The 18,055-nt window shown below is 37.4% G+C and overlaps 1 protein-coding gene across 42 annotated transcripts in view; it reads left to right on the top strand.

The window, feature by feature from the left end:
- The window catches only part of camk2b1 (calcium/calmodulin-dependent protein kinase (CaM kinase) II beta 1), a 56,438-nt gene extending 38,761 nt beyond the window's left edge, over positions 1–17,677 (top strand). For 9 of the 42 annotated variants that reach the window (XM_052595301.1, XM_052595311.1, XM_052595315.1 and 6 more), the window contains 10 exons: positions 1,028–1,096; positions 5,206–5,250; positions 6,954–7,002; positions 9,206–9,280; positions 10,418–10,558; positions 10,697–10,864; positions 12,090–12,165; positions 12,264–12,358; positions 12,447–12,681; positions 13,672–17,677. In XM_052595301.1, the coding sequence (XP_052451261.1) occupies positions 1,028–1,096; positions 5,206–5,250; positions 6,954–7,002; positions 9,206–9,280; positions 10,418–10,558; positions 10,697–10,864; positions 12,090–12,165; positions 12,264–12,358; positions 12,447–12,679 (951 nt within the window). In that variant the 3' untranslated portion in view covers positions 12,680–12,681; positions 13,672–17,677. The remainder of the gene's footprint in view (positions 1–1,027; positions 1,097–5,205; positions 5,251–6,953; positions 7,003–9,205; positions 9,281–10,417; positions 10,559–10,696; positions 10,865–12,089; positions 12,166–12,263; positions 12,359–12,446; positions 12,682–13,671) is intronic. The other 33 variants (XM_052595339.1, XM_052595341.1, XM_052595324.1 and 30 more) reach the window with 8 other exon arrangements.
- Positions 17,678–18,055: the final 378 nt, after the last annotated feature.

The following is an 18,055-nucleotide window of genomic DNA, read 5'->3' on the forward strand; positions in this document are numbered from 1 at the left end:
CTCCTCGTTGTTCTTTCCTTTGATTGAATATTTTTGATTGGCTTCCATGGACACCACGAACCTCCTGGATCTCATGGTTAATACTGACCACTCTGGAAGCTTTAAAAGCAGGTTTAGGAGAGGCCTTTCTGTTCATACACAGGTAGGTACTGGAGTAGTCATGCAGAGTAAGACCCTTTGTTTTGCCTGTGTTTTTCCCAATATTTCCATAAGATCTGGAAAATCCTATTTATACACATCCCAGGGTTCTGACTGCACCAAATCTTGCTTCCTTTAACTTACATTTTTTTTGCAGGATTGAGGCTTATATTCTCAGTGTTCAGGAATTTTTTCTTATGGGTCCCATAAGAGGATAGTATTGCTGGTTTTCTTTCCTGACAATATTCCTGTTTACTTGGATAAAGTTGGTCTTCAATGGAGATGCATGACCATCTCTGATAAGTTTTTGAGAATTGTTAATGAATTCTGTAAGTTACTAGGAACAGTGTGTATTTGAATGGATATGTGTGCCCAGATGTGTTTTTGCTCGTTTATGTGAATTTATTTCATCCAGTAGTTGTGGGCTGCGGTTCATTCATCTCCCTTGACCATGCTTCCCGCTCATAGACACATTATAACGACATTCTCGCATGAGTGCCGGAGCTGTACAAGGGAAAATGGACCGTTAGATACCACTGCAAGCTAATAGACATGAGTCCCGAGGGACACTGAGTACAAATAAACACCCCTAGCTAATCCGCCTCTGCATGTTATGTGGCTGATTAGCAAAAAACATTTTATAGATTTTAATAATGACCCTCCCTCCCCTTTCCCTTTCGCTGCTAGAGAACATTGTGCCTCAATGAATAACACCGTTTTCATGTAAATGGTTAGTTGGCACTACATCAGTCAGTTACTTTAAAACAGATAATGACAGTACCCTACTGCATGTGTTTGTGTGAGAGTGTTTGTGTACATGTGCATGCCGGACTCTCCCTCGTTCTTTCACCCTTGCTTAACTGAATGTATGTTGTGTTTTCCTGCACAGCCCCAGACAAACAGCACCAAAAACAGCATAGTCACCAGTCCCAAGGGAAACCTCCCCTCTCCTGCACTGGTATTTACCTCTCTAGTCCTTTTCTTTCTTCCAATCTATCCTTTTTTCCTCCCTCTGTTTGTGACTTTACTTGCAATCTTTAGGACAATAAGGATTTTTTTTGTTTGTTTGTTTTCTTATGTGCTGTTTTACCAAATTTACATTGCATCTGAGTGCAAGCCAACTGTATATAAAAAATAAATAAATTGCAATTTAAAGCTAGTAGTAAAATGTATTAATATAAACTATATATTTTGCATTGAAAATGTTAAATGCAAAGATATTGTGTTTAGAGCAGAGAATAACATGTATGTAGAGTATATACAGTGCATACAGTGGCCTTTGTGTCTTTGCATTTGTGTACTGAAGCTGCCCTTAAATGGTATAAATTTCAGTGAGTTGGATATCAAACCAGTTGCATTTGATATTAAGGATATTTGATCTGTGAGCAGTGTCCAGGCCATTTACAGCATCATCATTATGTTCTGGATTGGTTTGGGGATAGGAACTCCTCCTAGAACTCTTAATCAGTAATTAAGCTGTTCTTACGGTTTCCTGGATGCAGTGTTGAAAAGAGGATGTTTGGTTCACGGCAATCCTTAATGGTGTTCCTCAATTAAATCCACTGGGTCTAGTATACTAGTTGTCAAGTGAGTTGAATGTTTACAGTCCTGAGCAGTGCTGTTGCCATTCCAACTGTGTTTGAAGTTTGAAGATCAGCATTTATTTGTAAAAATTTAAAGGTGCAGATCTATTCCATAGCAGGTGCCATCTAGTTAAATGCTATTATAAGTGCTTTATGAACATTTTAAATGACCCAGCCTTAAAGTGGCACATCTTTTTTTTAATTGAGCCCTCAACTTTTTGGCTCTGTCCATGGACCCAATTAATCTCTGTTGATTCAGTTGCATGCACTCTGTCATTCTGATATATTACTATACACTATAGGGCCTTTCGCACCGCTTTAGTTCCAGAACTAAATGTACAGTACTAAATTACTGGGACGATTTTGTGCGAACTATTTCCCAGTGTTTCGACAGCTATGTCATTTCTGCGTGGTGTTCAACAGCGTTAACAAACGGAATATGGAGGGAGCTGTGTTTCGTGGGTTTCACTAAAATGGATGTGGAATGTAGAATTATAAGGGATTGAAAGAACGTAAAAAAGGAATCGCCAATGACAACTGGCAGTGCTACATTTGCTACAAGTGTATATTTATCGCCATTCATCATACTGCAAACACTGCGTCTAATTATCTCGCAAGTGTCTTTAAATGCCGTTTTAAATCGTGGAGGGTGAGGGCATATTCAAACATGTCTGGCCAATCAATGTCTACTTACGTCATGGTTAGTAAAAGTTGTGCTGGTTAGACCCTGCTCTGGAGTAGGAGCTAATTTGGTTCTCGAAAAAGGTAGGTCGCTACTAAAATTGCACCTAGTTCTGGAGGTGCGAAAATGCCCAAAAGTGGGTAGTTCCACAGTTTGTTTTGCGAAAGGCCCTACTCTAGCCACACATTTATGGGGTTGTTTTTTTGTTTGCATAATACCAGTTTGACTTTCAGTGTCTGCTTTGATCGGTAGATAATAAAGGTTGTTTATCGCTTGGAGCTGGCAGGGAATTTAATAAATGTCATTATGCCAGCATGGAGGGTACATGGGTTATGTGATTATTTAATGTTTAATGACATGCTTGAGTGATACAGATGGATAGTCTATGTTCTGAGGGGAATTTTGTAGATTTTCTGTGGTCTGTAAAAGCACTGTGAAGAGGTTTTATAGTGAGCCACGAGCATTAAGGAAGGAAGCTCCTAATGGAAACATGACATGCATTCCATGATATATACAGTTATTGCAACACGTGGCTCAATACATCAGAATTTTAGGATCTTTTATAGTTTCAAGTTTTATTTGTATAGCGCTTTTTACAAAACAAATCGTTACAAAGCAACTTTACAGAAAATTATGTTTCTACAATATTTAGTAGTAGCTAGTAGTTTGTGCACATTTGACAGGATTTTAGAAAAACTAAAAAATAATAATAATACAAGACGTAGTCAGCTAGACGATGAACTATCAATATTATTAATTAAGTTATTATATGATTAAGTCACACATTTAGGAATAATTGTTAGTTCTGTTTGTTCATTCAGGGTTAGCATCATCTGAGGTCCTCTGAGGGTCAGCATCATCTCTTCTCAGGTGTTCTGGATCCAGACTGGAGCATGTGTAAATCCTAGTTACCACGGGATGTGAATCCCGTGGCAAAACATAGAAACAAAATACAGACATCATTAGCATAGCTGCTGATCCAACAAAGTAAAATTAGTTTAACCCAAGCTAATGAATAAAAATGCACCTTTGATCAGATGCAACTACACTCACAATTAAAAAGATACATTATTCGAATGCTTGGCGAAAGAGATGTGTTTTTAATCTAGATTTAAACAAAGAGAGTGTGTCTGAACCCCGAACATTATCAGGAAGGCTATTCCAGAGTTTGGGAGCCAAATGTGAGAAGGCTCTACCTCCTTTAGTGGACTTTGCTATCCTAGGAACTACCAAAAGTCCAGCGTTTTGTGACCTTAGGGTGCGTGATGGGTTGTAACGTGGTAGAAGGCTAGTTAGGTACGCTGGAGCTAAACCATTTAGGGCCTTATAGGTAAGTAATGATAATTTGTAACTGATGCGGAACTTAATAGGTAGCCAGTGCAGAGACTGTAAAATTGGGGTAATATGATCATATTTTCTTGACCTCGTAAGGACTCTCGCTGCTGCATTTTGGACGACCTGTAGCTTGTTTATTGAAGAAGCAGGACAACCACCTAGAAGTGCATTACAATAGTCCAGTCTAGAGGTCATGAATGCATGAACTAGCTTTTCTGCATCAGAAACAGATAACATGTTTCGTAGCTTGGCAATGTTTCTAAGATGGAAGAATGCAATTTTTGTAACATTGGAAATATGATTTTCAAAAGACAAATTGCTGTCTAATATAACACCCAGATTTCTGACTGTAGAGGAAGTTACAGTACATCCGTCTAGTTGCAGATTGTAATCTACAAGATTCTGTGTAGTGTTTTTTGGTCCAATAATTAATATCTCCGTCTTATCCGAATTTAATTGGAGAAAATTCTTTGTCATCCAATCTTTTACATTTTTAACACAATCTGTTAGCTTAGATAATTTTAGCTTAATGCAGCCACTGTGGAGTTTGTGTTCTGTTTGTGTTTGTGCGTTTTATGGAGCAGATTTAGTTACTCAACCTTGAAGTGAAGTGCGGAGGTGTTTATGGTCAGTAAAGACTCTAGCCTTAGTGCTTCGTTCCATGGGTTCCCTTCCAGCTTTACTATTAACTCTACAGTTATGTAGGACTGGATGATATTTTTATTTTGCAATTTTCATTTTTGGATGAACTTTCCCTTTAAGGGGGAAATTAACGGTTAGCATTTGCAGCTTCTTATAGACTCTTTTGTTCATAGCACTGATATATATATATATATATATATATATATATATATATATATATATATATATATATATATATATATATATATATATATATCATTATGATATTATGTTATCTATTATAGCTGAGTGGTTCATAGTAACCTTAGCATGCAATTGCTGCCTGTTGCACGGGGCAACGGTTGTCATGGTGATGAATACCTGATAATGACGGGGACCACAGGCTGCCGATTGGACAGTGAGGGAATGTTACTTCCTGCAAGAGAGAAGTGTTCATTACAGATTTATGCGGTCTGATGTGTGTCTAGCTAGCAGGTTTCTGGGTTGACACATAAGGAGACAGATTAAAATAAACATGTTAGTCTAATGGCTGCGATAGCATCCAAAGTTGTTCTGTCAAAATACCGCTATTCCACTTTCAGCGGTACGATGCTTGTTTTGTGCATTCGTAGTTGGTGGTTTAGAAAAATTAGAGCCCAACGTGCAGTAATTTGTTTTCTGAAGCTCTCTGCTGTTGAACCTCTGGTGGTTTTTGTGCATGTTTTGTTTGTTAATTTTTACTGGGTTGGCAATCACAAACACCCATCCACCCACACACACATACTCTCTCTCTCCTCTTTTTTCTCCTCATGTTTTTCCACCCCCTCCTCCCCTGTCGCTCTGTAGGAGGCACAGACCACTGTCATCCATAATGCAGTGGATGGGATTAAGGTAACCCACCACCACCACCACTCTTTTTCTTTCCTTCCCACCATCCGTCCTCTGTTTTATCTGCATCCCCACAATGCATTTCTGCTAATGTGTCCACAGACTATGACATCATCTGAGCATGTGTGCCTGTTGGCTGCTTGCATGACCTTTTTGAAGTTTAATGTGTTCTCGCACTAGTACTCTTTAAATCTGGTTGAATAACAAATTGCATGTTTTAATTAAACATTACATGCAAATGAGTATACATGTTCCTCTCATGAAACACAATTCCAGTTGTTTGTGTGGCGCTCCTTTCCGTGCTAGTGCGATTGTTTCGCGATTAATCGACGGTCTGTTTAGTAGTGATGTTTATTCATGATTGTGATGATGGGAAATGACTCTTGACACATCAGACATTTGCAGTATTAGGCCGAAGAGCAACATTTAGAAATCTGTGTCATGATGAGAATATTAAACCTGCCGTCTCCGGTCTCTTTTGCTTCCGGCTGTGTGGCGTAGAGACCTCTTGTGGTGCTCATTGATAGTGCAACTTGCAAAACTATCTCCCTTGACATGAAAACATTTATTTTTGACAGTCATTATTTTTTAAGTAGCATTTTGTAGTACTCCTAGTGGAAGATAATTCTTTTAAAAAATAAAACAGAATAGAAATCAAATGGAAGAAAATAGGTGTCGCAAACAGTGATGTCACACATCACACTTTGATTCTCCCAGGAGGCAGTAGTGAAGTCTAGATCTGGGCCGAGTTGTTCTGCCAATGGTTGCTGTTCTGTGTGAATTCTGAATTGGTCTTAAAATTCCCCTTAGAAAATGAGCTACTAGACCCTTGCGTGGGACACTGTCTGTTTTGCTACATTTGCCACTTTCTTTATATAGGTGTAACAAGGTCTGTAGTGCAGCATAGATGATGGAATAAGAGTACAAAAGCCTTTTCAGGAGCACCTAATAATATCGCCCCACATACTGATGGCCTATTTACAGCAGGAGCTGGTGTCCTTGGTGATTGCTACAGTTACGCTGTGACAGGTGCACAGTCCCGAATCACAGGTGACCGTGCCCCCCTCCTCCTCATTTCCTATTGAGACATCATTCTGTCGATTAATTCAGCTGAGCGATAAGGTACAATGAGAAGTGCTGCCGTGTGTAAATGCTTACCACAACAATGTGTTTTCTCAATACAGCTGGGCTCATTTGAAAATATGAAATAGTTGTTAAATGCTTTAGTAAGAATTGCAAACCATCAGGACTCTGCTTTAAATTAGACATCAAGTGGTGACGTAACACAGGACTGAAATGATTTATAAAACAGGTGAATGCTGTTCCTTACACCCATATGCTGCACGTTGAAGCGTTTGCCGTACTCTTGTAAATTAGTGCATCTCTCAGATTTAAGCACAGGATATTGTGAAATTAGGAAAGAGTATTGAGTTCATAATGTTCATTCCTGGTGGAGGTGTGGCCTGTGTTTAATATCGTTAAGTAAAACAAACATAACAAGCCTCTTCTAACAGTCGTGCTGACATGGACATGCATTATTGAACGGTTGATTGTGCGTGTGATTCCCCAGAGTTCTGCTGTTTACATGTTCATTTATATTGTGTGTATAACAATGCGAGTGAGGACTTTGGCACTAGTTGGTATTCTTTCTGAAAAATGTTAATACCTCGTGTGACTAATTGGTGTTCTGTGTCTGAATATCACAGGAGTCGTCGGACAGCAGTAATGCCACAGTGGAGGATGAGGAAATGAAAGGTAAGACTCAACTATAAGCATTTGTATGGAACAACACGCACTGCACTAAGGTTGCAAAAATATTATAGTTGTTTCTAGTCTGAATAGCAAATATAATATAATACTGTATTTAGTTCAAAATCCAAAAAATGTGTTCAGTACGTGTTCAGTACATTCAGGTTGTCATCTTTCTACAGTGACCTGCTCTCTTATGTGTTTTCACATTGGGCTGATTTGAAAGGGGGTGTTTGGCAAAAAATGGAAATTATGTATTAAATCTTTCAAATGAATAATTATTTACTCAATCTTGTGTTGTTCCAAACCTGTATGTCTTAGTTTCTTCTCCAAAACACACACAAAAATTTTAAAGAATGTCCATACAGTGAAAGTCAGTGAGGTCCAAAGCAAAAACATCTTCAGATTAATTTTAAGATTATCTTCTTTTGTGTTCCACAAAATAAAATAAAAAGGTACTCATCAGATTTTACATACTTACAGAGCATACAGTCAGTCCTAAAGTTCATATTTGAAAAAACAAATCAAATTTACACTACCATTTAAAAGTTTGGGATCTTTTAATTTTAAGGAACTTTTATTCAGCAATTAATAAATTGACAAAAAGTGATCGTAATAACATTTACAACACTACAAAATTCAGTTTCAAATAAGTGCTGTTCTTTGGAACTTTCTATTAATTAAAAAAAATATATATTATTATCTAAAATTTTATGCAGCACATTATTATTATTGTGCAAAAAATTATTAGAATGATTTCTGAAAGATCATGTGACACTGAAGACTGGTGTAATGGCTAATGGTAAAAAAAAAAAAAAAAACCTTTTAAAATGTATTAAAATAGAAAACATTTCTTGTAAATTGTAATAATATATCACATTTTTACTGGTTTTCTTGAAATTTTTATCAAGTAAATGCAGCCTTGGTTAGCATAAGAGACTTCTTTCAAAAACATAAAAATTTTACTGATCCCAAACTTTTTAAATGGTAGTTTATGCAGAGTATCAACAAAAATATAAACATTTAGATTCACTTCATGGTCCGTTAATATTAAACTGAGAAATGTAGTGAAAAGTTTTAGCCTGAGCTCATTCAGTGCTCACTTGGTGTCACTCCTACTTTCAGCGTTTGTGTTCAGCTCTCTCTGCCCCAGAACAAGGGCACCTTGTGTTATAATTAAGCTCAGTGGGAAACAGAGACCCTGGCTATTTCAGAGCATGTGTGCAAGTGTGCGTAAGAGCAGAAAACTTGCCGCCAAATTTCTGGGCAGACAATGTGCATGACAGGAGCGTGATGTCTTGTTTTCGAGATCACACTAAAGAGACGATGAGAAGGGTGTGAGTTTTACTTCGAGATGGTGTTGGGAAATATCTGGCTGAAATAGTTGAGTGATGATTTTAGCACAGCTGTGAGAAGTTAGCTTAATAACATCTAAGCTAGCTTTACTGTAAAGCACTTCTGTTTAAATAAGTTATTTGAATAGAGCCAGTTTATAAGGACTATAAATAAGTGTTTTCAAACTCTGAGTATGTTGATTTGATTTAGTAAAACTTTCTATTTTGTTGTGTTTCTGTTGTGTTTGCCAGTGGAACGAGACAAAATACAATGCAATTAAATTAAAGTTTATTTGTATAGCGCTTTTTACGAAACAAATCATTACAAAGCTACTTTACAGAAAATGATGTTTCTACAATATTTAGAAGTAGCTTATAAGTGGTGACTGTCAGTTTGTGTGCATATGACAGGATTTTTCAGAAAAATTAATACAAGACGTAGTCAGCAAGACGATGAACATTATTAGCAGCAATTATTGTATAATGCAGTCACACTTGTAGCAATATTTGTTAGTTCTGTTTGTTGATTCAGGGTTAGCATCATCTGAGATCCTCTGAGGGGTTGGTATCATCTCTTCTCATGTGTTCTGGATCCAGACTTGAGCTTGTTTAAATCCTAGTTACCACGGGATGTAAATGAAGTTAGACCTGCACAACTGCCATATAATTTTTTATTTTAGGGTGACATATTCCATTAAGGAACTTTGATTGAAAAAATTGGATTTTTGCATTTCATTTCATTCATCAGTCGTGTATACTGAAGCAACTCTTAGCTGGGACTACTAGGCTAGAGAATGGCTGCAAAAACCAAATTGATGTCAGTATGCTTTCTGTGTTCCTTCTCTCTCTGTGTGATTTTGGGAGGGGTGTCACAGGAAAGCTTGTAGATAACAGTTCAGTTATGCCTGACTCCGCCCACACACCTCCTGGCCCCTCCCCTGCTCTTTTCAGTAAGTGCCCTCTGACTGCCATGACCTCACCCATCTTACCATAATCCCCTTTTGCATGTGTGTGATACAGATCAGCACTAAAATTTGTGAAGTAGTGCCATTAAATGAGTTGCATTACTGAAGATAATTGTCATAATTTGTGTTCTCATTAGTAAACAGATAATTTGTTTTTAATCAGATCTAATCTTGCCAATTTCTGTGTCCTGATTGTTTAACCAGTTTCTCTGGATTTCTTTAGAAGTATAGTAAAAAAAAAAAAATCTGTTAACATATGCTCACCTTACCTTCGTGTCTTTCCGGGTATGTATGGATTTCTTTTGATGTTTAAACAAAAATGCCAATTTCAGCTAAAACCTGAAACCTTTTTACACGTTTTCACCATTCTTTTACAAGACAATGGTGTTTCGGGTGCCTGACAATTTAAGCAATTGAAAACAGGTACCATTATTCTCTCCAACATAATCAAATTCATGATGTCATGGACATATGTATCACAGTACGTGTTTGAATAGTGCTGCTTTAAAAATATGTTGCCAACTACTGGCCTGGTGTGCATAAGCGTTTTAAGTCATTTTCATGGATCCAGGGATCATTTTGACACTTGTCAAAGTTGTCGTCTTTGTACACAAAAACCCACTGGAATAGTTTTTCCTTTTTAGCACATCGTTGCAGCGTGTACGCTCTTTAAATAACAAAGAAAAAACATTGTGCTCGACTTTAGACCAGGTTTGAGTTGGTCTATGGCGCAGTCTATTTTCAGCTCCTTAAAGTAGCAATGCGCCAGCAATGTGCCTGAACACACATCTTTTTTAGATCAGCACGCCCATAGGCGCAAAAATGAGCGCAAATGCATTTGCTTATTAAACGACGTAGCACTGGACGGGAAAATGCGAATGGCGCCAGACTGAAACTAGCAAACACACTTGCGCTGCGCCTTGCGTAGCATTGCGCTGGGTGAATGATAGGGTCCTGAATGTTTGAATGATGTATGGGTATACAATGATGAAATAGATTTTCATTTTCGAGTAATCTGTTCGTTTAATGCCACTGCACACAGGACTGCTATTATCTGTTCTGCTCCTTCTCTAAGCTAAGCTCCACTCTGTTATTTCTGTCCTGCCCTGTCTGGGCCCACAGCTGCCTCTAAGTTCACTGATCTATTGGGTGTGGTTCGTCGGGGCTCTGTGCCCACATGTGATGCTGAGGGGGGAAGCACTATCACTCCAGCTGTTGTTTCCGCCCCCTTCACACCCCAGACCACCAATATTCCCACACAGAGTAAGTCCCAGATGAACCAGCATGCAGACAGGTTATTCAGAAGTTCTGCTGAGTCCATGTTTATTAGAAACTTGTTTAGAGTCCATGTTTATTATCTGTCTTTTCCTGTCATCTGCCTTCTGTCAATTATGCATCCAGTGTCACGTTTGACTGATCTAGTGAGCAGTGTACGCAGACCTATAGCCACCCATACAGACAGTGAGCCATCAGCAGCCAGCAGACCCCTTACTGCCCCGGTATCTGCCCCATCACACCCCTCCCCTCTCCCTGCCCAACCGTCCTCAAGCCCCCTGCTGTTAGCACATTGTGAGTATGTGGTGTCAGTGTCCTGCAGTACTGGCACGGCAGCATGAGTTTTTGATTTCCAGGCAGCAGTGATGCTATTGGACTAACATGCATGCAGTGTGGATTTCTCGGGTGATTTAATCACATCACTGTGGACACCTGGGAGTAACATGCGTCTCAAATAAGTCATCTCTGACCACTTTTGTGTTATGAAGAGGAGAGTCTCTCTCAAGTGTTATTGCAGGTCGATACAGGAATTGGTTTTTATCAAATAACATTAATAGAAAAGATACACTACTAATCAGAAGTTTGGAATTGGTAAGATATTTTTGTTATCGACAAGTCTAACATGGTTCCCGAGGCTGCATTTATTTGATGAAAAATACAGCAAAACAGAAATAATGTGAAATATTATCACAGTTATAAAAAGTTGATAGTTAAAAAAAAGTAACAAAAAAAAAATTTGAATATATTTTAAAACAGTAAAAAGTCATTTTTCCTGCATTGGCAAACTGAATTTTCTTCAGTGTCAAATAATCCTTAAAAATAAGGATTAAACCTTCAAGAATCATTCTAATATGCTGATTTGTTGCTGGAGAAGCATTACTTATTATTATAAGAAATATATGATATTATGTCACATTAAACCACTCTTGGAAACCTTTTACCATGCTGTCATAATTATCAGATTTGTTTTGCGTCTTTTCACATACCCTTCTTTAAAGCTTCTTAATGTAAAATATGTAAGTCCAACATAAAATATATGCATATTGTATATATTTAAATAATCTAAACAAACTACTTGTGATAGGAGCACCTGATCTTACAGAGAATCTTTGAATTGTGTTTCCTCCAGAGATTGAGTTGTATCTTAACCTTCAGTTGTTTGAGCTGTAGTATTTGGAGTCCTGTGACTAACAGAGCTGGAAATGAAATGCTGTGTGTGAGCGCACGTACGGTAGTGTAGGTGGCTGAAATCTGTTTGGGTGGATGTTCAGACAACCTGTTTTTTTATTTTTGTGTTTATAAGCTTCTGTCTGTCACAGCAGCTTGTGTACTGATGCAGAAAGACACACGTTAGAAATGAGTCTGCTGAATAAATTATAGTGAGCCTGCGGAACATGTTTGCAGTGTTTTAAAAGATATATATGCCACTTACCCATAATGCTCCTCCTTCGTGTGCATACTAATATAAGGGAGTTTGGATAAACTGGCTTCGGTTAACACTGACTTTCTCTTTCTACAGCACGCAAACAGGAGATCATCAAAATCACTGAACAGCTTATTGAGGCCAACAACAATGGCGACTTTGAAGCCTATGCGTAAGTTACTTGTGTGTAAAGGTGTATTTTTAACTTTATTTACCCACAACTGACAGTAAATGAGATGGCACTGAAACAATGGTTTTAATTCTTTCCAGTAAAATCTGTGACCCTGGACTCACCTGCTTTGAACCTGAGGCCTTGGGAAACCTTGTGGAGGGGATGGACTTCCACAGATTTTACTTTGAGAACTGTAAGCGGAGTCAGATTACTCTTCACCTCTACCCCTTTGGTCATGACGTCGGTTTATTAAAGTGTGGCCGTTTCTCACTCTGTCATAGTGCTGTCTAAGAACAGTAAGCCCATCCACACCACAATCCTGAACCCTCACGTGCACCTGATTGGAGACGAGGCCGCCTGCATCGCCTACATTCGCCTCACGCAATATGTGGATGGGCAGGGCCGGCCGCACAGCAGCCAATCAGAAGAGACGAGGGTGTGGCATCGCCGGGACTCTAAATGGCAGAATGTCCATTTCCACTGTTCGGGAGCTCCAGCCGCCCCTCTACAGTGAAGGTACATCCTTGTATTGACAGATTAATGGTACAGTCTATAACAGATGCTGATGGTGCAAACTTTGTGCACAACAAAGTTTGCGGTCAGATGTTCTTTGAAACTTATTGAAACTCATCTAAGAATCCTGAATAAAATATATCACCGTTTCCACTAGGGGTGTGCAAGGATAGTCGAACATTTTAATATTCGTTCTGCTCTAATTATTCTATAAATAAAAATGATATTAGAATTTCGCCAAAAAAAAAAAAAGGAAAAAATGTAACAAAAAACTAATTTGGTCACTTTCTGTGATTCTCCACGGGATATATGAAGGTGTATGAAAGCAAAAATCTAACAGTACTTCAAAGATGCCGTGGAGAATCACAGAAAGTGACCGAATTCAAGAATATTGTTGCGTCATCTCTCAAGCAACGAACATGTAAAACAATAGGAAAAAAAGCAAAAAAGATTTGCTGACAGTTTAAAAGTTTAAAAGTTAAGTGTAGGCTACCTTCTACAATAGCCTAATTGCTGCAGGCTGCTTTACGTTTTTTTCTTTGTTCACTTCGAATATTCGTTTTTTGTGAGCTCAAATATTCGAATGTGATATTTGCGGAAAACGCCCATCCCTAGTTTTCACAAAAATATTTAGCAGCATCTTCATTATATAGTAGCCTTAAAATATGCTGATATTAAATAATTCACCGCTGTTAGAGAAAACATTTAGGTTTTTTTTCACAGTTTTCACAAAGCTGTTGTGGCAATTACACTATAAAAATTTTTTTTTTATTTCAGATTTTAGTATGTTGTACTAGAAAATACCATTTCAGTCTTTCTACTTCTACAAATTTCTGCTTAATTCAGTATTTCTTTGTTATTGTGAAATTTACTGGCAATTTCAGACTGAAAATTGTTTCTACACTAGTTTTTTTATGTTGCCTTGGTCTGCTCATTGCACATTCTTGAATAGACTTTGTTGTTGTACGCAGCTGACAGACATTTTTTCCTCAGGTTGAGCTCGTTGTAGCCACATCTAACAAGAGTGCCCAGCCAGAAATGGAGAGTGCAAGAGTGAAAGAGAGCGTGAGGGAGGGGGGAAGTTGGAGAGAGGGAGGAAGGAAAGCAAGCCCAGTGATGGGTGGCTGTGAGTCTTCAGTGCCTGACCCTCCCACACTGGGCCCGGCCCCCTCACCTGTCAATCACTTCTGTGCGTCGTCTTCTGTCTTACCTTCAACTTTCCCCCCTCCCTCCCAGACACCGTCCTTGTATCTTTACACCCGTGCAGAGACTCCCCTCGTTGTGCACATGTGCTGTGTGGAGTTGGACAGTCTTTGATAAGTACAGGTAATAAGGCCTCAGCGAAGTGCTTTCTGTTGCACCTTCCCAGTGTGAGTTATGTTACACTGATTCGCCGTCCTCACTTACAGTGTGTAGATTTTCAATATTGTTGTTATTATTATCATTATTATTATTATTAACATTGTTCTTACTGTTGTTATTAGTATTAAAACAAAAGCAATTGTAAAAGTAATTTTTCACATAATTCATGTTCTGGATGCCAATGATTTTGAATTTATGCCTTTTCTTTCCTGACGTTTTTGGAGAGCATGATTTTTTCAGTATATCAAAAGCGTTTATGTACAGGCTTCTCCGTGTGATTCACAGCCAACTGATGCGTCAGTCCATGTGTGTTCAGACGTTAGTGGACATTTGTTGGTATGTGTGACTGTTTTGGGGCAGATTCTACCAGAGCCTGATAAAGAACGACGTGACGTCCGGGGTCTTCCAGCTTATACCAGTCATTATTTCTCACATCATTAGCTCAGATTTGGAATAATTCAGCAGATTTGCTGTTAGTAGGCGAACTGCATATTGAATGAATAATTCCTTTTTCTGGAAAGCCACAATCGTGCTTTATATGTAACCTGTTACACCAATTGCAATGTTAGTGTTATTTTAATGTTGCAATGTTTAGAATTTTTTTTTGTTACTTCTTCAGCCAAGTCAGTGGTATTAGGAAAGCGCCTATTCAAGTTGGGCCGATTGAATCGAACTAAAAGCATACTTCAGTTTAACATACAGTAGGGATACCAGATTACCTCTTCATTTCTGTTTTAAGACTATGGAAAGATGTGGACATCCAATTACATCATTAGAGGAAATTTTTCTTAAAAATAAAACTCTTGTATCTCTACACTAGTTATAGTGGAGGTTTAAAATCATTGGAGGCCATTAAAGAGCAGCTGATTGAATGAATTTTGGTGATTTTAGCTGACAGTTACATATAGCTTTTTTTAGTTTTTTTAGATGTTGACATTTATATTCTTCGTGGCATATTGTTGACATATTACTTATTCTATTTTTAAGAGTTTATATGTATTTGTCGTCTGTGTGTGAGATTTTAAAGGAGAGTGAACATTTTGTTACCCTTGAACATTTTGAAAGTGTGTTTACTAGTGGTTGACCGATATATCGGCCGATATTTGTCATTTTTCAAATATCGGCATCGAGCCGATAAGTTTTCCTGCTTAGCCGATGTGTTCGAGCCGGGGCTTTTATTTTGACGGCGCTGAGAGCGGTAGCACCTGAGCACACGCAGTGCTCACACTCTCTCTCTTGTTCATCGTCATCATTAATCGTTCTGTCTAATACAGATAAAAGTCTGTCTAATTATCAGATAGAACGGTTAAACAAAGAAATTAATGTATACAGAAAGTATTATAATGATTGCTTTTATATTAAGACTATTAGTAATAGAAAGGCAAACATTAAAATACTTTAGCATTTGCCATCAGCATTAAGCAAATATGCATTTATATAATTTAAACAAATCTTTGAATGACTAATGAACATTTAATTTCACAAACCTTGCAAACTTAGTCGAATCCATCTGTGAAATCTTGTGAAGTGTGCATTTTTATTTCAGCATGATCATGTTCGCTGCGTGATGGTCCGTCAGTGTTAATTGAATGCTTTAAAATATAAACTGGTGATTTCAAATAATACTGCGCTTTATGCATTTGCCCACTATCATATTCATGTCATTTTTCACTGTGTGCTGTATGTAAAATGAGGGTTACCCTGGCTGTATTTGAAAAATATGATTCCCAGTGCACACAAACTTCCCAGATTACTGAGTCCCCAGTTGGTCACAGTGTTTACTTTCTTTTTAATTATATTTTTATTAAATATTTATTTATTTGAGAAAAATACTGTCATATAAAGCATAAGATTATTTCTTTTACACATTTATTTTTTAATCCATAGTCAAATGATTTCAAATTTCTTAAATATTAATAATAATAATTAAAAAAAATCGGTTTTATATCTGCTATCGGCCCCACTGCTTTCCAAGATATTGGCATCGGCTGTCAAAAAACACATATCGGTTGACCACTAGTGTTTACCCTTTGGATGGGCAAAGTGCAAGGAGTGTGAAAGTCTTTGGAAGAATGAAAAGGTTTGCAGTCAAAATCGGCAGCAATAGTTTTATATGTCAGAAGATGATAAGATAGTTTATGGAGTGCATGTCAGACCTTGTGAACTTTATACTGGTTTCACTCTACTTTGAAGGGTTTGAACTCTGGTTAACTGACGTGTCAGTGTGACATCGTCCCCCGGTCATGTGACTATTTTATTGACCTTGTGTCCTCAGGTTGTATTTATTTATTTTATATTATTATCGCAGCTTCTTACAGGCTTCTTAATTTTCTCACACTTTATCTAATGTTTGAACTCACTAGTTTTGAGCCACGTCATATCAATGATGACTACTGATCTTTTTCCGTTGTTGGTATTTGAAAATAATTTTTCCAAAGAGCCTCTTATACAGATAAAAAGAGGTCATCTTTTAAAATCCAATCAAAATATGTCTCTCAAACAAACCCCGTGAGGCACGTGTACTTGTGTTAGTGCTCCGGTGTTCTGCTTCTGTTACAGTTGTGTCTCATTCTTGGATGTTTTATCTCATGCAAAAAAGTTCCACACCTGTCCGCACACCGCTCCCTAAAAAATAAAATAAAATAAAACAAAACCGCATGTAAAAAGTGTACTGTTCTCTGTGTGTTTAACCACGAAAATAAACGTTGAAGAGTGAAAGTCACATCAATATAAAAACAGGACACACAGTACTGAAACTGCAGTTTATTTCAGCTGGAATTTCGTTGCATGATAGTCACTTGAACACTAAGTTTGGTGTTATTTAACTATTTGATTTCATTTTTCTATTGAATGCTGGTTTACCTAAACCTTTCTCATATCTGTCTTACCATCTTTGTTAAGTGCATATATATATAGATATATACATATAATATTTTTGTCCCAAAATTATGCTGACAATGGCAGCGTAAATGACGAAGACTATAGATAGCTAGGAAATGTCAATGATATTAAGATTATGGAAATGGTGATATTTCTACTGCATGCTTTTGTATTAAGCTGATTGTTGTCAATGCAGGGTGACTGATATTTATATTAACGATTATAAGATTTCTCATTAGTATGAGACTGCTTGACTTCAGAGAAGCACTTGCAATATTAGCTAAATATGCATGTCTTTTTTTTTTTCTTTAAATCACTAATTTGTATCAAAGATCTGCTGTTTGTGCTTTGCGGATATTCTCCAAACCTGAATGGCCAATAAAATTGGGGATTGTTTCTGAATTTTATCAGTCTTTTATGACTAATTTAACAACTACAGCTCAGTAAATAGCAGAGATCCAGAGTATTTTTGCCTGCACCGACAACATTGTCCATCTTTAAGCACAGGACTGTTTCCGTTCGACTCGTAATATCATTTCTCTGATTGGAAACAGTACCAGATAGTTTCTCTGAAGTTGAGTTTTCTCACAGTAGCCCTCTGTTAGTTTTGTTTTCCTGTATAAAAAGATATTCTTTTTGATTTCTGATGATTCTTACTCTTGTTATTGCTGTTCTCAAACATGCTCTGTGTATTCCCTGACTTAAGCAAATGTGTTCAAAAGATATAAATAAATGAGATGATTTAAATACTGAAGAATCTTGTGCATGTATTCAAAATTGACAAGCAATATGTTTTTAAAGGGTTTTTACTTGAAACTACGCAGGCTGATGGCTTATACAATCAATCAACAACCTCGTAGATCCCAGCTGGTCTATTTCAACATATTAAAAATCAGTTCTGCTATTGAGAAAATAACTGAGATTTTTATTTCCTTGAACTGACTATTGCATTCTATATCAGGGATTTTTAAAACTTTCATTTTTTAGGTCTGTTAGGTTATGGAAATAGGTTAAGGCAATAAGTACAATCTGTAAAATCACATAATATTTAACATTGTCACTGCTCAGTAAACTGTAATTCTAATGGGAATAGCTTTTTCAACCACTTTTTTTATCTTTATTTTTCTATTAGCAT

The sequence above is a fragment of the Carassius gibelio genome, chromosome A5 (assembly GCF_023724105.1).
Source record: "Carassius gibelio isolate Cgi1373 ecotype wild population from Czech Republic chromosome A5, carGib1.2-hapl.c, whole genome shotgun sequence".
In the NCBI taxonomy this organism is placed as follows: Eukaryota; Metazoa; Chordata; class Actinopteri; order Cypriniformes; family Cyprinidae; genus Carassius; species Carassius gibelio.